This window comes from Osmerus eperlanus, chromosome 11, assembly GCF_963692335.1.
Source record: "Osmerus eperlanus chromosome 11, fOsmEpe2.1, whole genome shotgun sequence".
Taxonomy (NCBI): Eukaryota; Metazoa; Chordata; class Actinopteri; order Osmeriformes; family Osmeridae; genus Osmerus; species Osmerus eperlanus.
The window spans coordinates 1,434,216-1,460,255 of NC_085028.1; the positions used below are offsets into that span (position 1 = coordinate 1,434,216).

General features: G+C 40.3%; 1 protein-coding gene across 1 annotated transcript in view; it reads right to left on the reverse strand.

Moving 5' to 3' along the window:
* Positions 1-26,040, reverse strand: part of veph1 (ventricular zone expressed PH domain-containing 1) — a 287,496-nt gene that overhangs the window by 166,229 nt on the left and 95,227 nt on the right. Inside the window, exon 7 of the mRNA XM_062473404.1 lies at positions 2,185-2,390. Within this exon, the coding sequence (XP_062329388.1) occupies positions 2,185-2,390 (206 nt within the window). The remainder of the gene's footprint in view (positions 1-2,184; positions 2,391-26,040) is intronic.

Genomic DNA, 26,040 nt, shown 5'->3' on the forward strand with positions numbered 1-26,040 from the left:
TGGCTAAGTCAAACACCGCCACCGCTGCCAGAGCAAGACAAGCAGCTTGGCAAAAAAATTGCCAATAAGCTAAATGCGAAAGTTTTGGGGAAATGTATAAGTGCATTACCCCAATCAATCAGATCACATTTCTTTAAATGTGCCTGCTGGTATAGGCTTAATGGAAATTAATAATTGAATGAGATCTTGCTAGCGAAAATAATGATCTCAACTCTTTCAGAATAAGTAGGCTAGATTAAAACAAGGCCAAAGAGTATCTAATTGATACGAATGCATAGACACTTATGAGGATATATGTAGGCTACTGAGCTTATATCATGTACTATATATGTGTATATGCATGTAGGCCTATGTGTAAATCCCTCTTTGATTTCATTGACTGGAACATATGGCCAGGGAATATGATGAATTGATTCATCAGCTGGAAGCGCCAAGTACACTTTTCTTACAGCAACGCATGCTGCGGCTTTGCCAATGTTTTCTGCATCGCCATATACTGTATAAAAATGTAGCCTATAAATCAAATCAAATGTATTTGTATAGCCCTTTTCACACGCAAGCATGTCACAGAGGGCTTCACATATGCCCATAGAACTGCCCCTCAACCAACCTAAACCCTCAAGGAGGGTATAGCCTACCTGACGCAAAAAAAACTCAAGGCTATGCAGTCGGAAGCACAGTTAAAGTTTCAAGTAGCTTTATTGTCAATTTCTTCACATGTCAAGACATAAAAAGGAATCGATATGACGTTTCCCACTCTCCCACAGTGAAACATAAAAAGCACAGGCACAACAGATAAGACAAGACATTTCCTAAAACATAGCGTTACATATTCACATACAGCAGCATAAGCTCATAATAAAGCATAAAGCTTGCTGCGGCGTGTGATATTTGCAATGTACGGCCCGAGAAGGTCTTGCAAATAAATGAGTCCTTGTCGGCTGAATCGATATCGCTCAAACAAGAACTCATCCGTGTGAAATAAAGGATCTTGGCAATCGCGAAGAACTCTATTGGTATGGAAAGCTAATCGAACTAAAATATAGCTCCTTGGTCAACTGGGTCTCTCAAAAAGGGAGCTGCCATGTTATTTTCCGAGGGTGTGGCAAGCTTATCCAGCTACACTTACGTTAGCCTGCTCTGGAGCAGGTTAGTGCGAATTGATATGTTACTATGGTGATTTATCGAAAGTTGCTTCCACGAACCAAAAAGAGGGGCGTTTTTTATCTTAGCCTGAAAATTAGCTTGCTAAACTGCTTAGCGAGCTACGACGAATACCCCCTAGGTCACTTGTGGTGTGTTTTTGTGCATTTGTGTGTGTGTGCGCCTGTATGCGTGCATTTGTGTGAGTGTGTGTGTGGGGGGGGGGGGGGGGGAGAGGTAAAAACCCCACAAGATCTTGCAGTTTGAACTCTATTTTCTTCTGAGTGTGTGTGAACCGCTTTACCCAGTATTAGCACCACGTGTAAAAGTGAAAGTCCCAGCTGTTTCCATTTACAGTCAGCCCTGTAAAATTAAAAATTAAATACCAACCCATCTTGCCACAACACACATCATCGTCCTCTTCTTTATTAATATAATGTGGTTAGAGATACAACAAATCGTCTGACATGGTCTATTTTCTATTACACTGTGGCCTGAAGACCAGGATGTATGGAGCGGGGGAAGATCCTCTTTAACATGAATGGAGTTTCAGTAAAGCGCTTAGCTGTCTGACCTCAGCGGGGGAGTGTGTGTGTCTGTGTTTTTGGATCAGCATTAATCATTGCCTTCTCACTGCATTGCTCATGTCAAAACATAGACCCCCTCGAAGAGCCACTAATCACACCTTAAAGCCTCAACAAGCCCCCTACAGACTCATGTGTGCGTGTGTGTCTGTGTATGTGCGTGTGTGTGTAAGGGTGACTAGTAACACTGTACTATTAATCAGACTCAGTCCACACATCTGACTGTAATCTTACTGTAGAGTTCAACAATATGTATTGTGCAAATGCGCACATAGACAAACGTATCCTGTTTAGTGCAGCTTCGCCGAGGCAGAGCATCAGTTGATTGTTCATGGATGTGTGTGTTTTTGACAAGAAAGTATTGGAGAGAAGAAGCTATCATGTTGTATCTTAACAACAGTGTATGTGTGTGTCAAGTGTGTGCGTCAGAGTGTGTGTATGTGCATGTGTATGGTACCTTCTATGACACACTGTTCTGGGATGGGGATCTGCCGGAGCATGGGTGAGCAGAACTCCTTGATTTTCTCCATGTTATCTCTCAGGTGGACATACAGCCTGTCCACCTCCCACTTCTCCTCCGCCAGCTCCACCCCTTCTTCATCGTGACCGCTGTCGGAGTTAACTGAACGTGACCGCATCGTGTGTGCAGCCAGGCTTTTTGACCTAGAGTAGACCACAACAGAATCAAGTAATTCACTTTCAAGTCAAGTTTACTTAAAGAGTTTCTAAATAATCATACTAAACCAAATAAGGAAAGTTAGGGTTTATATGATGGGAACATGGCATTATGCAGGGACTCTGTTAGACCCACAAACGTAACAAACCAAACCAAATTTGCAGCTTTTAATGCAATAATCCTGCAAACATAATAGCATCTGCCAACCACAAACCTAATATGTCAGGGATTTGTTACATTTGCAGGAAGTTGAAAATCTCCAGCTTTAAATTTTGTAATAACTTCCCTCAAATGTAATAAATCACTTATTTTATCAAAATGTTCAGCTTTTACAAGTTTTAAAACTCTAAATGTCTTTACCAATAACTTCAAAATTTCTCCCACATAATATTGTCCTTTCAAATAGCCTATTTACCTTTCCTAAATACCTACCTTGCTACCTATTTAGACTGATCAAGTGTATATACAAATGAGCAACACATCACATCCTATTCATTCCAGATTTCTTCACATTATACTACAAAGACAAGTGCAAAAACCTATACAAAAGGGTTCCAGAACAGCTGATTTGAATTAGTTCACATTAGTTCAGTGTATGAAAAGCCAACATCAATGAACTTCCGATACTAGGAAACACAATACACCATTGCACCCGGCGACAAAAAAGGTCATCCTACTTACATTTACATTTAGTCAATAAAAAGTGAGTGAGTACACTGCTTCTCTTGTACTGATGCTCTTTTCCAGGGCATATACTACTCTCAGCTTTATTGTAGCTTTTGGGAAGAGTTGTGGTTATTGTATTTAGCAGACACTTTTGTCCAAAGCGACAAAATATGAATCTTACAATAGTTAAAATTAACAGTGAACTGTTTTTAAAAGTTGCTAAGCCAATATTAAGCAAAATAGTAATAATAACAATAATGGCAATACAATATCAAATATCAATAATAATAAAAATATTATAAAATACCATAAATATACAAATCATAACTCTAAGAATTAATTAATTATTTAAGTGTAAGATCAACAGATAAGTCTTGAGACCCGTCTCATGGATCCAAAACTATCACATGAATGCAGAACACTAGGCATATCATAGAATGCACGCATATTTTAAGAGGACTGTCTGCAAGGAATGTGTCTGACCAATCACGGTGGGTGTGGGCCGCCTGGGCCAAAAATGCCAGGGCCGATTTTTTGTCCCAGTCCAGCCCTGGCTGCAGAGCTAATGTTACAGCCACATTCTAAGGGTGGCAAGTTAGTTAACCATATACAGTAAAGCAACAAAATGATATAGCGTTAGTTGACTTATTTGTCAACTGCAGTTCAACAATAAATGGTGCATGGACAACAAACACCAGAATAGTTTCAGAACATTTTATTTTTTATTATTTTAAATAATGTATTACACACTCAAAGTTAGGATTAAATTAACTCCATAAACTGTGGAAAACCATAAACTGTGCAAAACACTCTTAAGCACCTTTAATGACATTTAAAGATCTTGTAAAGTAAATTCCATGATTAGCTTCTCAGTACATTATATACGTGTGAAATGAGTTCCTGAAAGCATGTGCAAAGCGCAAAAATTTGTCGCACTGAAATGTGGAGTTAGACCGTAGAACAGTTTCTCTTCCGTTTTCAGCTCAGGTTGTGTAAGGTGGAACCAAAAAATTACCGATCTACGTCACTTTGACCGATCTACATTTACATTTAGTCATTTAGCAGACGCTCTTATCCAGAGAGACTTACAGTAAGTACGGGGACATTCCCCGAGGCAAGTAGGGTGAAGTGCCTTGCCCAAGGACACAACGTCAGTTGGCATGACCGGGAATCGAACTGGCAACCTTCGGATTACTAGCCCGATTCCCTCACCGCTCAGCCACCTGACTCCCGATCTACGTCAGATCACTGCATGGCTCCTCCTCTCACCTGGTGAAACGGTATAAAAGCCTGGAGCTCGTTTGTATTAGAGGTCCTCCAACTCCACTTCAGTTACGACGCCTCTGCAGTGACCATTTCACGGCGGATAGTTTTAACATGTACCAGAGACGGACGGCGTTTTCGGACACACGGCTTCTCTTGCAGCGCGGAGCCGTACCGAGCATCGCCCTCCCGGCCGTTCCTCCTCCGGTCACACCTGGACCATCCACCGCCGCCAGCAGTTCATCACTCAGTTCTGTGTGCTTGTTATAATTATAGTAGATAACTTTTCCAGAGGTATCTCTGCTATGAGTTAGTGCAAACCGCTAACTTGATATTACTCGGTGTAGAATGATGGTATTTTGGTGAAATGGTATCTATGTGCTAGAAGTAGCCTAGTTGGAGAGCTGTCTCTGGTGTCCATCTTTAAGCAAATTATGACCCTTTATACCCCAACTATATACCCACTACAAACAAAAGTGCTTTTATGGATACTGTACGTACCACTACAAAATTAAAAGATTGAAGTTCTTAGTAGTTATATCCCCATCTCAAATAATATAAGATGAACAGTTGTTTCTGGCTTTTCTATTCACCTTCAAAATTGACACAGCATAAAAATTTGACTCGTCTGGACTTCCTAGTGGCAAATTTGTTGATTGTATCATCAAATGATATTTTAATTGAGACCTCTTGGTTGATGCTCATCAGCGCAAGCCCATTGAGGCATTCCTGACTCATCGTTGACCTCAGGTAGGTCTTAAGTCATTTTAATTTAGAGAAGCTTCTTTCAACAGAAGCTACTGTCACAGGTAGTGTGACAGCAATTCTTGTGGCCACCCACATATTTGGAAAAACTTCAAGTGTCTTCTCCTTCAAGTAATTCAGAATTTCCATTGTCGTCATACCGGCTTTTGGCAACACAGGGAAGTTTTTCAACTCAAGTGCCAGTACCGTGGCTCATTGTTGCTGTAGGTTTCGCACTCCTTTGCGAGTTCTTCCTCTGGCAAATTAGGAAAGTTCACCAACACTCCAAACTTGTCCTCAACATCACCCAAGAGCTTGAAGCATTCTCGCAGTAATGTAACTGACACATCAACAATGACATTGAAAAAGGAAATTTCCAATCTCTTTAGCGCATCTAGCGCATCTACCTCTGGCTCATCAGGGGATTCATAAGAGAACTGTCTTTTGGTTTTTCTCAGCCTTTTCTGCTTTAGGACACATTACTACATTCATCTCCTCACAGAAATCTGTTGCAGATACCTGAGCAGAAGCGAACCCAGTGCTTCTGTAGCTGACCAGAGAGGCTTCAGTTGTCCTCAGGAGATTCAGAGCCACATCCAGTTGCATAGACACTGACTGCAATGCCTTGTTGACATGATGAATTTTGGCCAGCATGTCATACCACACAACGCTACTAATTGAGAAGCGGTATCACCCAACCTCTTCAGCCAAAGACTGTGCCTCAGTTTTAATCATAGAATCAGTGGCTTTCTCCCTGACCTCAAGAAGGGTATCCCTCACCTCTTCTGTCTGGAATCTCACAGCCTGTACACTGTTAATGCGACTTTCCCATTGTATTTCCCATTGTATCTGACCAGGATTTCACAGTTGTTTTCCAAGGTGGTGCTTTAAGATGGTCCACCTTTGTGTGGAGGCAGAGAATAGTGTAAACATTCTCTGTAGATAGCCAAAATAGTTCATTGCATCTGTGGAACTTTTTGCTGCATCAGCAACAACAAGATTTAACGTATGTGCTCCGCATGGGACAAATAAAGCCCTGGGATTTTGTTTCAAATGTCTGGCTTGGATGCCTTTCGACTTTCCCTTCATGTTGGTGACGTTGTCGTAAGACTGTCCCCGGCAGTCTGCAAAGGTAAGGCTAAACTCTTCTAGTCTCTTCAGAATAAGGTCAGATGGCTGAGCGGTCTCCAGCAGGTGCCGATCTCTGCAAAAAATTGCCTGAGTGCATCTGGCCAATTTAAATCAAAAGTCAAAACAAAAAACACATATTTTAGTATATTCCTGGGGAGGAACTGTACAGAAAGGTGAACACCACCACTATCCCCAAAATGGTTAGTGTGTGTGTATGCACCTGCTAGTTGTGAATTCACTAAACAGAACTTATGCCATTTACATTACATTTACATTTAGTCATTTAGCAGACGCTCTTATCCAGAGCGACTTACAGTAAGTACTGGGACATTCCCCTGAGGCAAGTAGGGTGAAGTGCATTACCCAAGGACACAACGTCATCTGGCAGAGCCGGGGATCGAACCAGCAACCATCTGATTACAAGCCCGCTTCCCTAACCGCTCTGCCACCTGACTCCATTTATAATGAATGTAGCAACTGTACAGCAACTGTACTTTTCATAACTACCATACGTTATCCAGATACTGGTCTTTTGACATTTACATCCATGTAGATTATCAGTGAAGTTACGTTTGCTAGTAATAGCCTACGTAGCAAATTTTCAAAGTAACAGTCGCTAGCTAGCTATAGCTAGCCTAAGTGACAGCAATGAAAGTCCAATATTAGGTGATGCACAATACTAAATGTATTTTGTTTGACACCTTAATGGCTGAGATGAGAAAACTTACCTCTATACTTGGCTTTCCGCTTAATTTTTGCGAATGTCACGTGTCAGCTACAGGAGCCCTCACGTAACGTAACTTAACGCAACCCCCCCCCCCCCAAAATTAGAAATTATCGACAATAACCATCAATTCAATCTAAAAATCAGGTTGACAAGTAAACGTGTGACTGAAGGGGCGCCCTAGGATGATCATGATTAATAAACATGTTTTAATTTGCTTGTTTGCTTGTTATTCTAACTATGATTAATGGGAAGTAGGTCTAAGGGCGACACTAGAGGGTGCCCCTAACCCATTTGTCGCCCTAGGCAGTCGCCTAGTTCGCCTATAGCAATCGCCGGCCCTGGGTGTGCCAAACACATTCACATATGCTTAGGTCTCGAGTCAAACACATAGAGCACCTCAAAGACTAGACAAAGAACCTAACAGGACACTGGGTTTAAGAACACATACAGACAATGATCAAATCAAGGCACATTGAAAATAAAATACAGGTGAGGTAGCTAACAAGGGTGCGGGGTACTCACAACACAGATACCTATACATAGACTGCAAATTACCAAAAGCAACCACCAGAGGGCTACAAAGTCCAAAATCATGACAGGCCCCTCCCAGGAAAGTCTCCTGACATTCCCAGGGTTGTCAGAATGAGCACAACTAAAGACCCTGAGAAGGTACTCATCAAGAATGTCCCACACTGGAATCCAGGAACATTCCTCTGGACCGTAACCCTCCCAGTCTACCAATTACTGAAAACCGACACAATCCATTGTGGAGAAGAGTGAGGTCATTGTTTGTATTAATACACTCTTGTTTAGAATGACCCCACAAAGGACAGTTAACCGTTTTGGATGGTCAACTTCAGAACTTGTGAGACACTGTTTGGGCGTGCGCTACTTCTGATCATCTGATTCATGACCAGGTGGTTTTGTGTTAATGTCTTATGTTTTTGTGTCGATGATAGTTACGTTTTTATAGATTGGTTTACAATGTTATATTACGTCATACTTCAAATAAACATTAATTTTATACTTCACCCAACTTCAGTTTAATGATTGATTCTTTTAACAACTTCCACGACAGGTTGCAGAAGGCTCGCCACACCAGGGAGAACTCTGTTCACAGAGTTACCTTACCTAAAATCTGAAGGTGTTACCTTCAGATTTTGTCAGGCATGTTATAAAGTCCATGAAGAGATGAGACCTGGGCTGACTAGGAACTGGGAGAGGAAGAAGCAACCCTTGAGGACGTTGACATTGGTCCTTGCTCTAGACGCACACTGAACAGGCTGACATAAAATACCTGATGTCCCTTTCCCTCTCCGGCCCCAGAAACGTTTTTCTTAAGACTCAAAGGTCCTGTGGGATCAGGGATGTGCCGTAAGGTGTGAGGAGTGGCCCCACTGGAAAACTTGGGGATACAAAGAGACAATCTGCAGGTCCCGTACCAGGACCTGGATCCTGCTGAAGTGACCACATTAAGACCACAGTCTTAATGCCCCAGCAAACTGGGGCCACAATCCAAGAACTATGGAGTATGGGGCTCCTATCTTCCAGAGTTGGACACTTGGAACATTCTGGAAAGGGTGTTAGGCTTCCCATTCTTGGTGTCAGACCGACAAGAGAGGGGGTCAAAGTGACTGAAGAAGAGTACCCATCGAGCCTGACAAGGATTACAGCACTTAGTTTGTTGGAGATATTCTAAGATCTTGTGGTCAGTCCACACTAGAAATGGGTGTTGGGACCCCTACAGCCAATGTCGCCATTCTTAAAGGGCCAGCTAGAAATTCCCAGCCCCTAACATCATATCTAGCCTCAGTAGGAGATAAGAGTCGAGAATAAAAGGCGCAAGAGTGCAATTTACCACTGAGCGCTGAGGTAGGATGACTCCAATGCCCACATCCGAAATATCCACCTAAAAAATTTATCGGTGTGAGGAATCAGGTACTGTCAGGATGGATGCAGATGAGAAGCACTTCTTGAGCAGGTGAAGGGCCTCCTCTCCACTTTAGGGATCCAGATAAAGTGTATCCAACTCTTAATTAGGGGAAATATAGGGGCAGCCACTGAAATGAATTTCCTGATTAACTTCCTTTAGAAGTTTGCAAATCCGAAGAAACTCCGAACCTCTTTAACCTTTAGATGCGTGAGTTCTAAATATTTCGGACGGTCCCCACCAGGGTCGGACTGGGACCGAAAAACAGCCCGGGACATTGAAACACAGACCGGCCCGCCCCCCCCCCGCCTCTACTTTCTCCCTCACTTTCTTTCTCACTTTCTTTTTCCAAACTTGTCTCTGTTTCTGCATTTGCTATTTGATGTTGCACAACAATTCTGAACAATAATCAGTAAACTATATTCAACTAGAGAGGGTACAATTTCCCCAGAAATTGTACCCTCTCTTGTACCCTGTAAAAATTAGAGACACCATTTACCTGTAAAAATAGTTTAGGGTTTTGTCAACATTTTAAAGTTTAAATGGTGTCTCTAGCTGAAAGATTGAGGAAGAAGAAGGATTTGGAAGTTGAAGAAGTTTAAAGAAGTTTGAGAGGATTTGAAAGAAAACTCCATTGGAAACCCATGTTAAAAATATTTATTATGAATATTGATTTATATTAATTCAAGATGGGTACTCTTCTTCAAGAAGTTTGAGAGGATTTGAAAGAAAACTCCATTGGAAACCCATGTTAAAAATATTTATTATGAATATTGATTTATATTAATTCAAGCATAAGAGGTACAAAGCTGAAAAGTCATAGCAGGAATGGCCTGAAACTGCTGAATGTTCTGGTAGCTGAACGGTTTTAATAGCTGAAGATTTGAAGGCGCTGAAACGTGCCACGGAAGAAATAGAATAAGAAGAATATGAAGAAGTTGAATAAAGATTCAAAGAACAATACTTGGAATGCTGAAGCAGCATTCCAACAAATATGAAGAAGTTGAATAAAGATTCAAAGAACAATACTTGGAATGCTGAAGCAGCATTCCAACAATAAAGAGAAACCGGAAAACAATAGTGAGAATGCTTAACAGCATTTTCTCAATAATAATAAATATATATGTGAGAGAACAAAGGTTGTGCCCTTGCCGAAGGCAAAGCACACCCAATAATGACAATCAATTCAACAAACTAATTTCCATATAATAAGCCTGTCAACAGACTGACTCTATTGTGTACAGTTGCAGTGCTGCACCTGTCAGGTCTCTCCACTGGCCCCTGTCACCACAGCAGCCTCCATCTCTTTCCCTGTGTCACCTGTGCCTGCTTTAATACACAGAACGAAAGAAAATCAAGACAATTGCATTTGAGCCACATGGCACATTTATTATTTAAAGCCAAAAAACATGTTGTGCATATTTAGATGAGATGTCTTTTTCTCTTGGCCATTTCTTTTACTTCATTTAAAATGTATAGCCTATATATTGGCTAACAGTAATACCAAATGTATAATGTTTTAAGAAAAATTTAAACAATATGGTTTGGAATGATATTTGAATTTTCTAAATGTCGAAAATACAGCTGCTTACAGCTGCTTGCATCTGGCGCGTCTGGTACAGCCGCATCTTCGGGCTGCAAACTCTCACCTCCTCCATCTTTTGACGGCCTAAACATTTATTCTATACTTCTACATTGTGCAGAATTTGCTTGCAGTGCCCGTTGTGTTTTTTTAATCTCTAGCTTTTTCAGCGCCACCTTTTTCTCCTCTTCTTTTCCTTTCCATTTCTTTGCTAAAGAAACAACGATGTTAGCTAAAATAGCTCCAACGAATTGGCTGTACCCGGAAAATGATTGATTTTTGACCAATCGTGATCTGTAAAATGGACGGTCACAGACAAGTGCACCGTTCAAGTTTACACGGGGGAAATGCCCACCCCCACCCTTTGGATTTTGGATCGCTCCAGTTAAACAGTTGCTTGGTATTAAAGGTGACATGACATGAAAACTTCACTTTAGGAGGTTATTTAACATTAATATGAGTTCCCCTAGCCTGCCTTTGGTCCCCCAGTGGCTAGAATTTTCGATAGGTGTAAACCAAACCCTGGGTGTTCTTCTCCGCCTTTGAGAAAATGAAGGCTCAATTGCTCTGTTTGAAAATCTCCTCTTTGTGACGTCACAAGGAGGAAGGTTACCTGCCCTCTCTCTACTTTGCCCGCCCAGAGAATCTGACCCGCCCATAAGAAACTGAGCTACGACCGTGCAAGTGTTTTTATCCTCGAGAGACATCATGGCTTGCAAACGAACAAAGCATTACATTTGCTCAGTTTGGATGTACAAAGGAAAACAAAAATCTTTTTACAGTTCCTTCATCCGAGCCTCTGAAGACCCACTCTAAATGATTCACAGGACCTTTAGTCAGTACTCAAAAATATCAATTGTTGTTTGATAAAAAATCAAGTTTGATGATTTTGTTAGACTTTTTATTGTAATTGTATTTTTTTTGAGCCCCGGTGACACATAATTTCAAACTTTTGGTTTGGCATAGAATCTTGAGTGAGCCAAACTTAAAATCTTCTATTCAGTAATAAAAAGTTAAATTTAAGTTCTTGTAACTTAATATTTTATTTACAACGATTTATTTTCCGCTTGAATTTCACCTGCATGTCACGGAACGTGATCGGAACGTGGTCTGGTTCAAACAGATTGAGGCAGACAAGAGCACGTTTGGGTGAGTATGAGGTGAGTGTTATTACAATTAGCCTCCAAAAAATACAAAGAACGTTGTCTCTAAAGAGCTTTATTTCTTTCGATGGTGATTATAACGTAGCCTACTCTGTTATGTTGAATGTGAGCTGAGTGTTGAATTAGACATATCTACCATTGTGTCAATTAGCTAGCCTAACGTTAGCTAGCCTAGCTTCTCAAATATAGCCAACAGACCAGCATGTTGAGTTAACGAGACTGTAATTGTATGATTTAAGTACTTTGCATTATTTGGAATTATGTTGGCGAGCTATTTACTCCGTTAGTTAGTAATGTTATAGCCAACTAGTGAGCTTCTTGGTATTTTAGCCGTAATATTTAGTTTTAAGTACATTTGCAAGGCAGACCAGCACGTGCTCTGAATACCGTTGGGGGAAAAGGGGGTGACATTTTTGCATTCATTCAGAAGTCTGTGGATGAGCTAGACATCAAATAGCTAGCTGAAAACCAGTGGCGTAGTTATTAAGTATATCAGCGTAAATATTGGAAGAAACTACTAGAAATCCATTGAATACCATTTATAAACAGTTTTTTGTTGCAATATTGTAGTCGAATTTCAGTTGTTTGTGGTAGGTTAACAGGCTATGTATTTTTGCTGAGTGCACATTGAGTGCAGCATCTCGGAATTGCACATTTTGTTAAACATTTTGTAAAGGTGGTATAAAGAACAAAAAAAAAAGAAAGAGAATTGATCGTTTATCTAACTACATTTGCGGCATTGGGGAGGCTATGTCCTTAGCGTTTATCAGTTATAGGTTTTTGTAAATCTGTCAGGACGACCAGCACGTGCTGTACTGAGGAGAAAAGGTATTTTTGAATTTATTTGGTAGTCTTTGAGTTAACTGTATATGTATCTCCTACAATGCGTTGGTCTTGCAAACTTTGCACGTTTGAGACCTCTACTAAAGTCCAGCTATTGAAACATTTTAGATTACGTCATAGCCACGGTGGTCAACCGTTACCTTGTCCTCACTTTGATCATTTAACACATGGGGTAGCCTTAGGTCACATCTGTCAAGAAAACACTTAACTCAACAGAGACATCTAAAATACTCAGTTTCTATTGCCAGTGCTGCAGTGAAGGGACAATCTCTGATGAAAGAGAGTATTTTGCACATCTTGGTCGACATCTGCAAAAGCAAGAAACTGTTACCTGTGTTTTCAAAAATTGCAATTTTAAAACAAACATCTACGGAACCTTTACTTCCCACAAAAGTCGCAAGCATACTCCCCATTCACTGGGTGACTTTAAAGAAGACTTGCTAAAGACCTATGTAAACTCTTCAGATACAGATGATTTCAGTGATCGAATTGTTCAGGAAGATGAGCGATCTGATATTGAGAACATTGGAGGAGATTATGTTGATGTCAGAGAATTGTCTAAGTTAATTGAAAAAAGCTTGGGTCATTTGATGTTGAAGCTAGACTGCATATTTAATGTACCCAACAGATGCATTGACGAAGTCGTAGAGGAGTTGCATTTTATTTCGCATTCAGCTTCGACTCCCATCATTAAAGACATTTTACAGTCTTGTTTGAGGAGACACAACTGTGAAATTGATGAAGCCATTGTGTCAGAAATGGTGAAGGACCTGTGTGATGCTAACCCCATCAGCTCTGCCCTGGGTGGTGATGGTCGTCTTTCCACTGCCTACAAAAGAAGAGAGTATTTTAAAGAGCACTTTTCTGTAGTTGAACCCATTGAGTATGTTCTCAGTAGGGAAAAGAACAGCTTCCAGTATGTCCCCATTCTGGAGTCATTCGTGAGGAAGAAACTAGGCCTAATCTGTATGAGTCGTTTCATGATGGCACTTATTACAAAACCAATAAGCTGTTTTCAGGAAGTGATCTTACCATTGCTCTCAATCTCTATGTGGATGACTTTGAGATATGCAATCCCCTTGGTACATCCAGGAAAAAACACAAAATCACAGCTGTGTATTGGGTGTTAGCTGATGTCCCCTCAGTACTTAGATCTACCCTGAACTCAATTTTTTTTAGCAATTTTGTGCAAAGCCGTGGATTTAAAGAGATTTGGTTACAATACTGTGTTGGAGCCACTGCTCAAAGATCTTGTGGTCTTAGAAGAAGAAGGACTGTTTGTTCCAGCATTGGGTAGAAGAGTCAAAGGCACAGTGTTTAGTGTTGTTGCAGACAATCTCGGGGCACATTCTATGGGGGGATTTGTCGAGAGCTTCTCCGGTTCACACGTCTGCAGATTTTGTCTAGGTGAGCGGTCAACATTTCAAATAGGAGAAGTGAGAACAGGGGCATTCCCACCCAGAACTAAAGAACAACACAAACTTCACATTCAGGCTGTACAGGAAAATGCCAGTTTGACTCATGCGTGTGGAGTGAAGAGGCAGTGTGCACTGACAGGAAAGCTTAAATATTTTGATGTTTTGTCTGGCTATCCACCTGATGTGTTGCACGATCTCTTAGAAGGTATAGTGCCGCGTGAAATGGCACTGTGCCTCAGAGTGTTCATTCAGAATAAATTCTTCACTCTTGAAGAGCTGAACAAATGCATCAAAGAGTTCCCATATAAATGGTCAGACAAGAGAAATGCATGTCCCTGTGAACTTTGCTGCACGTAAAACTGTTGGTGGGAATGCCCATGAAAACTGGACTTTACTGCGACTTCCGCCGCTCATGGTTGGATCAAAAATCCCTGAGGGTAACCCAGCATGGGAATTGCTTCTTGTGCTTAAAGACATTCTTGAGCTTGTTGTAAATCAAGTCCACACTGAGGAGACTATTTGCTACTTAGATAGCAAGATATCTGAGCACAGACACAGGTTTCTTGATGTTTTTCCACAGGAAAAACTCATTCCAAAACATCATTTTCTGGAACATTATCCTGAACTGATCTGGGCATATGGCCCTCTGGTTTCACTTTGGACCATGCGATTTGAGGCAAAACACAGTTTTTTTAAGCGTGTTGTCAGGCATACTCATTGCTTCCGAAATATTCTGCTGTCACTCTCTATGAAGCATCAGTTCATGGTTGCATACAACCAACACGATTCCAGTGTTGTCACACCTCTACAGGCTACAACACTTGTCTACAGTTACTGTTAGTGTGCTAAGACAGGATATCCAAGAAGCACTGGAGGCTAAGTTTCCTGGTGAGACTTTTGTCCAAATAGCTAATAGTGTTTGTTACAGGGGCACCAAGTACACAAGTGGAATGATCTTGGCTAATGGTGCCACCGGTGGTCTGCCAGATTTTGGGGAATTGATCCAGATTGTGGTTGTGAAGGATATCGTTGGATTTATTGTGAAATGCTTAAGTGCTTGGTCAGTTGAGCACCTGAGAAGCTACGTGCTTGAAAAAACGGGTACTATGAAAGTGCTTGAGCCAGCTGAGCTATCAGACATGTTCCCTTTAACATCTTACATGTTTGGTGGAAAAAGCATTATGACTCTTAAGCAATTCATTGTTGTTCCATAGATGGCTACCATTGTTGTGTTATTCACCTATCATTCTACCTATGTTTTAGAGAAGCAATCCTCCTCCCACAACAACCCAGGCAGCCCAGTCAGGAGACAAAATGGCTACATTCTAAGTCTGATAGAGAGCCTTGTAGAAAACATAATGCAACACGTACGGTTGTTTAGCTTGCCCAATAGCCTGCAAGCACAAAGTTTAGGAAAGTTGTCCTATCCTGGCCTCCACACTGTGATGTGTACTTTGGGATGGGGGACAGACAAATCGAGAGGGATAACTGACTTTGCCAAGACTGTACATGTAAATCTGTTTCTACCCTTCACATAAAATTGCATATTGTGCACATTTAATATTCACTGAACCGTTTCACCAACATAAAATACTTTTTTACAGCTTGCAAATGTCACATCCGGCCCAGCTCAGAGTGATTCTTGCGGATCATGATGTGCGTAAACTGCAGTTACCTTCCGTAATCCCTGAGACAACGAATGACCTTCAGTTAGTCATTCGTGACACATTTGGGATTGTTGGAGATTTCAGTCTGCACCATCAAGATGTCGATTTTGGAAATGAGTTTTTTACACTGTTGTCAACAACAGACATCAAGGATAGGGACACAATAAAAGTTGTGTATATCCTGGAACCCCCTACAATATCTTTGACCTTAACTGATGTGACCAATGACTGTGTTCGGCCTTTGGAGCAATCTCCTGAAGACACCTTTTCTGTGTCAAGCAATGATACACTGCTTCTCTCATCAGCTGAAGATAGCCCAGGCCAACGTTCTCAGCGTTGGCCCTCTCGATTTCACATTCCCCGCTTTGCTTACAATACAGAGATTCAACTTCAGTTGGCCAATGAAAGCCTCAACAAGGATGGGACTCTTTTCAGTGGTAAAAACATTCTCCCACTACTTCCAGACATTCTTGGAAAACTAGCTGAGGCTATTTATGAGTATACTGCGTATCCATCCAGTCTGCAGATAAGTCAAGTAGCAGAGGCCTTGACTGAAAAACATCCTTGTCTCAAAGAACCAGGGTCCTTTAATGGATGTTATGGATGGACACAGCGCCTGAAATTCAAGATGAACAACTTCAGATCCAAACTGCGAGGTCTTGGCTGTCCGGAACTTGAAGTCAATTCACTCAAGAGGAAGGCCGTACACGATAGGACTCCTGCAAAGAATGTTAAAAAACCAAAGAAGGCTGAGGTCAACTACCTACCACCTCATGCTCAAGGTGAAACTACTGAAAGTTTGGAAAAAGAGCGAGAGGAGCTCCTTAATGAAGTGATGAAAAGAGACAACTCCAATGTGATAGCTCAGAAGATGGCCAAAACATTTTCTCTTCGCAGGCAGGAAATAGTCAACGAAGCCCCTGCCATCAGTGGCTTGATGAAGCGATGGCCTGCACTTTTTAGTGCAGCACAGGTGAGACTGGAGAAAAAAGTGGAGTAATTGAGACAGTGTGTGATGTAGTCTATGTATGGAGTAAAATGTGTCCATTGGTCAGTTGGGTTCATTAAATAACACATTGTTTGAAAATTGTGGAAATGGTAACGGAATGGAATATAGTCAATACACTGTAAAATGTTACCAGGATTTAACAATATTTAACTGCAATATTTCACAATAACTCATCGTATTATAACTTAACAGGCTTTAACTGCAATAATCCCAATATCATGTTGTAATGTAGAATACATAGGAGACAATCACTGCAAAAGAGCTGCAGTTCCGTTGCAGACAGGAGAACCTAGCAGAACGCCTTCTCTGTAGCACTCCATCCAGTCCAGAACCCGGGGTCCTGAAGTCTCGACTCTTACGATACTCAAACGATGCGATGTTAATATACCTCTCTGATCTAACGAGTCTGGCTAATTGTCGTGACCTCTCAGGTGGGCTATGGCTGCGATGGAGAGATGGTTGTTCTGCTAGGTTCTCCTGTCTGCACAGGAACTGCAGATCTTTTGCAGTGATCGTTAATGAGCCTAATGACGAATCATGGTCAGAATTATGATGGCCCATGCTACACCCCTTCACCAGATATACAGTACATGGATATATCTATATAGACGGTACTACATTGTTCAAAAATCTTGATCTTCCCATGGAACATTAAGTTTATAGTCATGAATCACTACAAAATTGCTATAGTTGATATAACTTTTACCTCAACACTTTAGCAGTGATCCTTAAAGTATTTTCATGTATTTATAAACTGTATTTTAAGGTCTTTGCCTTACAATGGAAGCCAATTCCAGGTTGATGGTGAAAAATATAAAACGGTACATGGGAAGTCCGAAAATTAAATTGTTGAATTTATTAGTGAATTTAATACTTGTTATCATTATAAAAAAGTTAAAATGAGTTGTCTTTGTTCTTGCTTTGACTTTTAATTTAGCAAATCCAAAGCATGTTTGTGTGGTAAAATCACAGTTAACAAGTCAAATTTGCAGTATTTTGCAGTGTTGTAAATGTACAGTAAATTACTGGCTACTAGTTGCATTACTTTTACAGTATAAAACATAGAAATACAGACAATCACTGTAATATATATATATATATAGGGAGTCAGGGAGTCAAGTGGTTAGGGAATCAGACTAGTAATCTGAAGGTTGCCAGATCGATTCCCGGCCGTGCAAAATGACGTGTCCTTGGGCAAGGCACTTCACCCTACTTGCCTCGGGGGGAATGTCCCTGTACTTACTGTAAGTCGCTCTGGATAAGAGCGTCTGCTAAATGACTAAATGCAAGACGATGTAATTCCACAGCTACATACTGTTTGGGCTGGGTCTTACAGTGGGTTTAACTTAATTTTTAGTAGGTAAAAATGTAGAGGAGAAACAAGTATTCATAATGGCACTAATGAAGAATCAGAATTCCCTTATTTACTGAAATATCAAGACTGACTTTGCATGAAACCTTGTTAAAGCCACAACTGCCTTCAACTTTTCAGATTTTACTGAGGTGTCAAGAAAATGTCGCAATGAATACAGTGCACGAAAAATTACATATTAATGGTGTCTTGTGGCAATAGAAAACTATGCATTGAATCTATCATTTCATTAAGTTACCATTTAAGTAAGCATGGTTAAGTCATCATAGAAAAAAGCTTACCTTTTCGTCAACATTCTGACAACTTATAATTTCTTCTACAAGGACATGGAGGAGCTCGAGGCAGACCTTATCACACAAATCATGAAGATAGCCATCATCGGGGATGACAATGCAACTGTTGTTATTGAGGGAACCAAGATCCTCCAGGGGATTGATGTCGCCACATCCTGTGCCTTGCTAATGGGCATAATATATGCTGTCAACCTCAGCTATCCTAAGGGGTTGAAGTCCACCTGTGAGGTTTTCCAGAAACTGTTCCTTGAACTTGACGGACAAAAAGCCAGCTCAAAAATAATGACTCTCAAGTGCTGTCTTTTCTGACTGCTCTGAACACTCAGAGTTTTGTTCGATCTTGGAAAGTTCAATTTCTGGGTATTGCCATAACAAAAATTGACATATAAAAAAGAATTTGTTGTAAATAAAAGTTAAACACTTTGGTTTAAAAAAAAAAAATGGGATTAATAGAATTTAACAGTCGAAACTATGTTTAAGATTATGGTACTATAGTTTTTGGTACATTTCCATGTTTACATTTACAATTTCTTACATGAATAGTTTTTGCCTTTTTGCAGATATTCTTATGTAGAACAACTTACAATTTGTGTAATTGAACCCCCAATCCTGGTGTTACAAGTGCTATGCTATATTCTACCAACTGAGCTACACAAAACCAGATTGTAGACTCAATTCCATGGTTGGCGAGTAGGCAAAACTTCCCTAATACGAATTGTTAATTACTTTGCATTCAGCAAGACAAAAGAACAGTAGTATGCTTTTACTTTTTTATGGCTGCTTTTTGTTGTTGTCTAACTACTGTACTTCTCACAGTTTGTCAACAGTTTTGACTGTTGACTGCTGTACAAGCTGTTAACTTTCCAGTCTTGAAAATAAATGTGAAACATATGTGAAATTCCTGCATTGTTTTTTTTGTAATAGCCAACCAAGTCACTAGAGATTTTTGCCTTAAACGTTTTATGTTAATAGTATAGATAGCCTTATTTGATTTGGAATTGCAGTGCAAAATTGGCTTTGCTTTCAAATATTGACAAAACAAGATTTTTACTAGCCATTAAGTTATCAAGTTCATGTAACTTAAAAATGCATCTTATTGTGTCTGAAAAGCTAATTCACTATACATAAAACATTGTGTTGGATCAACTTGAATACTTATATTCATGTTGATAATTATTAAGTTTGTCACTTACAAAATGTTTTTTATAGTCGCCAACAAGATAACTCGCCATACTTACAAATTGTGTTGGATCAACTTAAATACCTGTGTTAATCTTAACAGTTATTACGTTTGTGTTGCTTAGAAATGCTTTTTACTGTCGCTAAAAAGCTAATTCACTATACTTGAAAAATTGTGTAGTATCAATGTAATATAACCAGGAGTTGGCATAATGCAAAAAGACTAATGCAGCATGTTGCCTTAATTTTTTGTGGACCCAATGTTTTATTTTTTAGAGTGCAGTGTCTTAATTTTATTTTCTCTGGAAATGCGTCTACACAACTTCTGTTGTAAGCGCATTTGTTTTGTATGTCTGCGCCAAACACTTCAGCCACAACTGTTTCTTCAATTTGAGCTAATACAAAACTGGCCTTGCTGAAATTAAATTCTGGATCAGTACTAACTCTCCTTCGTCCAGCTACTAAACTCGGACAAGTAAGTTAACTAACGCTATATCATTTTGTAGCTTTACTGTATACCTAGCTTGCTACCCTTAGAATGTGGCTGTAACATTAGCTCTGCAGCTAACAGCTGAGTTACTGTCGCTAATGGAAAGGTAGATAGCATCAAGTATGTGTGTGAATACACATGCTGTAATGTGAGTGTTGTACACTTCTTTGTTATTTGGATAACCGTTCTGCTGTTGGTGTTATGGCGCGTGCGATATCCACCTTTGAAATGACTGAGTGTGTACCTCTGCAAACCAGGGTTATCAGATGAGAATGGGCAAATTCGAGGCATCTTACAGCAACGGGGCTACAGCCATTGCGATACATCCATTGTAAACATTAGTGCATGGTGCTGCCCCTCCGCTCCTCATTAGCATTTAAAGCTACAGACACCAAAACAGCGCGTTCTGAGGAAAGCTCCTTGAGGGACTGCTAGTAGTGGCTGTAATTCTGCACCAAGGCTGAATTTCGGGAAAGAGACTTCTGATACAGTATTAGGGGACCACTAAGGCCTATATAAAAGCATCCCAAAACAACATGTCATGTCACCTTTAAGGCCGTCCTCAAAGTGAGCGTAAACTATTAGGATTTTTTTTGGTAACACTTTAGAATAATGGTCCGTTGTTAACAAGTAGCTATGCAGGAAGTAATAGGTAGTACTACATTAACACCGAATTTAATACTATTAACTAATATGGAACCAAGCTTAACTAAGCAGTAAGTAATAGCTCATTTATGACAAAGGTAGTTCCTTGGTAGGTATTTGGTTATTAATAAATAAATATATCCTCTTGAGAACTACTTGTGAACTATGACCAATTAAGAAAGAATAACCATTTAATTACTAATCACAAAAGTAACATGTCTAAAAGGTGAACAATTTGGTTGTTTTACTCTTAACATGGTCATAAATTTTCAGAAGCTTGTGCCTCAAATGGGTTCTTTGTGGAAACCAGTTTATGAATATCCCCCCAAATAAGTTAGCTACAGGTTGAGATTGTGACTACTCTTACCAAAGGATGGACGTATGTTCTCTGTTCATTTCAAACTTAAACATGGTATGATACAAACAGTGGCGGCCGGGACTTTGCAGAGGCCCCCCCGCAAAGTCGGAGCTCGAGGCCCCTCCCCTAAATCCACTCAAAATGTATCTCCATACTGTCTTATACATTGCTGTCTACCTTTAAATATAGCCTATATTCACCAATGTGAGAGAAATAAAAAAGTTTAAAAATAATAAAATCATAATAGCAGCCTATTTGTGTGGCGTCCTGCAGAAACCTGTCGGATGTCGCGGCCGCTCATTGTTGGCTATAAGCCATAAAAGATCGAAAATTGTTTTCTGTCAAAATTTAGATTTTTGATGTTTTCTATAGTTAACACCGTAAACTTCATTGTAATGTACAAAAAGTATAGCTTCTGAAAAACTGTTAATTTCAACGTTTTTTGGTCAGCTATAGCAAGATTTCCAAGCCATTTCAAATCAAATGCTCAGTTTGCTTGCTCTTTTGAGTGCTGCAGCAGCCCCAAACAACTGATCAATGAAGTCAGGCTGTTAAACTTAAAAATAACTTGCTGAGAAGTTATTAATGTAGCCTATACTTAAACTGACATTTACATTCACAACGTGATTACGAACAAAAGGATTTCCTTTCCATATTCGCCACAGAATTAGAATGAAACGGAGTGGAATGCAATTTTCTCGCTTATCACTTTATTGACACTTTAAAATTATGTAACTTCAGTTGTGATAAAGATATCTGAGTTATTTAAACAGATTTGTATTCAGGATAGTTTGTAGTTTCCAAATATGTACAATACACAGAAAGACCCAAATGTTCACAATGTGAAGGGTTTCCGCAGGCCGCCACACATTTGTCATTGTTCAAAACCAAAGACAGCACTAGCCTTCTGATAGTTCAGCACCAAGGATAGCATCGCCGAAATAACACACAATCAATGGAGGAAAGGAAAACATTTATTCTTGCCAATAAGTAGGCTAAGCAAGTATATTTATTGTTGGTTGCTGGTGAAGACGTGCTGCTGCTAGCTACCTGCGGCTGCGGTAGTGTTTCGTCTGGAGATGTTGATAATATTCTTCTCTGGCTGGTCTAAATAAGTGTGTAATCTTCGGGTGTTTTGCTCGAGCTTGTTCAGACAACAGTTTATTGCTGCGCTTTTGAGCACCGCGTGCATATTTTCTTTTACTCATGTCTCTACCGTCATCTAGCAGAACGTAGCCTAATGATTAGCATTTTTTAAATGTGCGCGTTCAATAGGCGTAATAGCCCAAAAGGCACGTAAGATACGCAAAAGCCATTGTTGCCATATTCAGGGATTATTATTTAGATCTATTTAGATCTGTTGCGTTGCCTACATTACGGAATTCCTTTACCTGGCAGTTGAAACTTGGGGCTCTCAATGAGCGCCCTCAAAGAGTTTTCCTTGTTTTTTATATATATATATTTTTTTTTAAATAGGCCCAGTCTGTTTTTTGATATGCAGGGCGGGGCCCTTAGGAAGTGGGGGGCCCCCCGCCTTGCGGGGTCTGCGGGGGCTTCCCAGCCGCCACTGGATACAAATAACTTGTTTAACATTTTTAATAATTAGGAAGTGATGCCGACACGCTCATGATTGGATTAGTTTACTATTATGAGCTCTTAAGTGTCAGTTCAATATGTCTCAGACTCCAAAGACCTACCTTTATGTTACAGTAGCCGCCTGAGGAGGACTTCTCTTTAGGATATGAATATAAACATTGATGTTCTCTTGTCAAAAACAATTTGCATCCTGCAGGAACTACTTGTGATGTGGACTATTATTTTAAAGTGACAAACATGTTAACTCCTCACTAATTACTCAAGCGTTACCCTGTCATCCCGCAGTAACTGTAATCTGGTCCATTATTTCAAAGTGAAAAACATGTTAACACCTCACTAACATGTCACCTCGCAAGATCTACAACATAAAACAACTGCAGTGATTGGGTAGCATTTTTTTTTATTATATGCACTGGAAGTTTTCCATGAAATCGTAAAAGAAAATCCTACATAATGCAAAAATGCACATGGGCATGCAAGAATAAAGCATTTTGTAAAATATGTCTGAATGAAACATTCTTTGTTTGGCACAATGATGAAACCTAGCATTTAAACAAAAAAATCTGTATTTTGGAATGAAACATACACATTCAACAAACTGTGATGAGAAACTGAGTCAAACATAATGGCTAAACAAGTAATAAGTAAGTACATGGCTAACCCTAACCCAAATTAACGTATAGGCCTACTCACTCTAAAATGAGTCTAGCATTGGCCACTACTGCAAAATACAACAGCAACGCAATTCCAAAGGGATGAAAATTATGAAGGATGAACGGACGGGGGGATGGGACGTGTTATAACGTTAATATTCATAAACTGGTTTCCACAAAGAACTCATTTGAGGCACAAGCTTCTGAAATGTTATGACCATGTTAAGAGTAAAAAAAACACAATTGTTCACTTTTTAGACATTACCTTTGTGATTAGTAATTTATTGGTTATTCTTTCTAAATTGGTCATAGTTCACAAGTAGTTCTCAATGAGGATATATTTATTTAGTAATAATCAAATACCTACCAAGGAACTACCTTTGTCGTAAATTAGCTATTACTTACTGCTTAGTTAATCTTGGTTCCATATTAGTTAATAGTATTAAATTTGGTGTTAATGTAGAACTACCTATTACTTCCTGCATAGCTACTCATTAACAACGGACCTTTATTCTAAAGTGTTACCTTTTTTTTTTCTTGAATAGTGCCGTGGCCGTAGCGGCCGTTTGTTGGACCGGCCGTTCGGGAAATTTCCCGATGGCCAGTCCGACCCTGGTCCCCACAGCGCAAGTTATTTTTACGAAACGGAAGCTAGCTTTAGTTAGCTTCCGTTACCTAGTTGCCTAGAATAATACTTGTAGCACTGTTACTACCATGTTAGTGTTACTTGTTAGCCTCCTCATTAGTACATTTTGAAGCCATACTACAGCGTTTGTCATATAGTTTTTGTCTATTGAAAAATATTCAGTTGGGATGTTTGAAATTGCATATGTGCGACGTTACGCTATGAGACCCGCATTCAAACGATCACATATGTGCAACGCTACCTTAACGGGTTAACTGACGTAAGAGAGGCTAGTCGCAAACTGCTTGGGTTTTCTTTGGATTCTTCAGTAACCGCTGTAGGACTTTCATCTCAAATCTGAAAGAAAGAGAAAATCTGTATTTCATCCAAGTAGACAAAGGCAAAGTAGTTAATCATATGAGGACATCGTTAATGAGGGCTGAAAACACTGACGATGAAAATTGTGGCACCCTGGAGCCGGTCAAATGCAGTAGACATTAAAATGGAAGCGATTGCGGATGGTGATCTTATTTAGGCCACGACAGTCAATGCAGGCTTTTAGTCTGCCATTCTTATTTCCCACAAAAAAAAAAAAATTGCTGGAGAAGTGGAAGGTCGAAAGAATCCAGAGGCCAAGGCTTCCTTAATGTACTCTCCAGTCAAGTTCTGGCAGTGACAAAGAGAAGATTGGCCCACTTGGAGGGATAGTTCCAGGCAATAACTTAATGCTGCAATCATAGGGTCTATGAGGGGGAAGCATGCTGCTTTTCTTGTTGAAAACGTATTTTCTAGTCCAAATATTCGACAGAAACAAGTACTCCAAATATTCGACAGGAACTTGGGATAACTGAAAAATCAACAGGCCCAGTAGGTTGAGGGAAAGGACTTGACAAGAGGCAGGTAGCATTGCAGGTTGGGCCCCACTCCAGAATTGTCCCGGCAGTCCAATCAATGGGTTGTTGTGATGGAGCCAGGAGAAACCCAGAACTACAGGAAACTCTTGAGAATCAATAAAGTGTAGAGATCTCTTCTTGGTGAATCTCTGCCTGAAGGCACAGAGGAATGGTAATGAGAGTCACTTTGCCTTCACCTAGAACTGCCATCGAGAGTTATGCCAGGAAGAGGTGCACCTGCAGTCTACGGGCAAGGTTGATTAATGTTACGAACCCTGTTGCTCCAACCGCCTAGGGTAGATCGTACAGAGACCCGTAACATTGAACTCATGCAAATCAGTGTAGTGTAAGGCACAGTGAGAACAATCGACACAGACAACCAAAGCTACCGTCAAACATCAACGTTTAATATAAACACACGGTAAAGGGGTTAGGGAAAAGGGGCTGAGCTGGACCCAAGAAATGAAAGAATATATACAAAACACCCGTAATCTGAACTTGCCTGACTCAAGTTCCACTAGACTAGACTAACACATACAAAAATACAGTGGGTGGTCCGCTCAGTTCTAACTAGTGTCTTTAGACAAAGTTGTACCTACGGGTCGTGTATGCTCAAGGGTGACTAGCTAAGAACCCCCTTTTCCCAGGGACACAGGGACAAACAAAACACAGGTTCTAACAGGGACTACACAACAACACAGAAAACAACTGACTAGACAACACCAAACAAAACCCCACAGCGATACATACTCACATGAAACAAGTATGACAAAGTGAGATGTAAGCTGAACTAAGTGGGGAATGCGTGCATTTTAGTGTCTGTATGTATGTCAAGTGTGTCAATGTGGTGGAAAACAAAAAGTCTCTCTTGGAGATCCAACCGACTGGGTTCTTATACTATGGAGGTGTGAGGCAATTAGGATGGGTGTCCGCTGATTGGTCCCTCCTCAGTCAGGCAAGGCGGGAAACACCAAGGAGCACAATCAGGAACATAGGGTACACCTGGGGAAACTACAGGAGGGAGAAACCACAAACGCATATAGGGGAGACCTGCATGCGTAAAAATGTCCATAAAACTCCCTGCTGCACCAGAATCTACCAAAGCCTGGAAGGGGTGTCACTGCGCTCCCCAAGCTAGAGTAACTGGAAGGTAGACTCCTGCACCAGGGAAATCGGGAAAACAAGTAGCCCCTGTCACATCTCTCAGCCGGTTTGACGGAATAGGCCTATTTCCAGTAGCTCAGGGCCTCATTTCCCAAAAGCATTGCAAGCCTAAGTAGATCCATCTTACGATTAAACTTAGTTTTGCTGTCCACTTCCCAAAGCCGTCGTAACTTAAGTTGTACTTCAAAATGCTCATAGATTAACAAATGCTCTGGAGTAGTCGTAG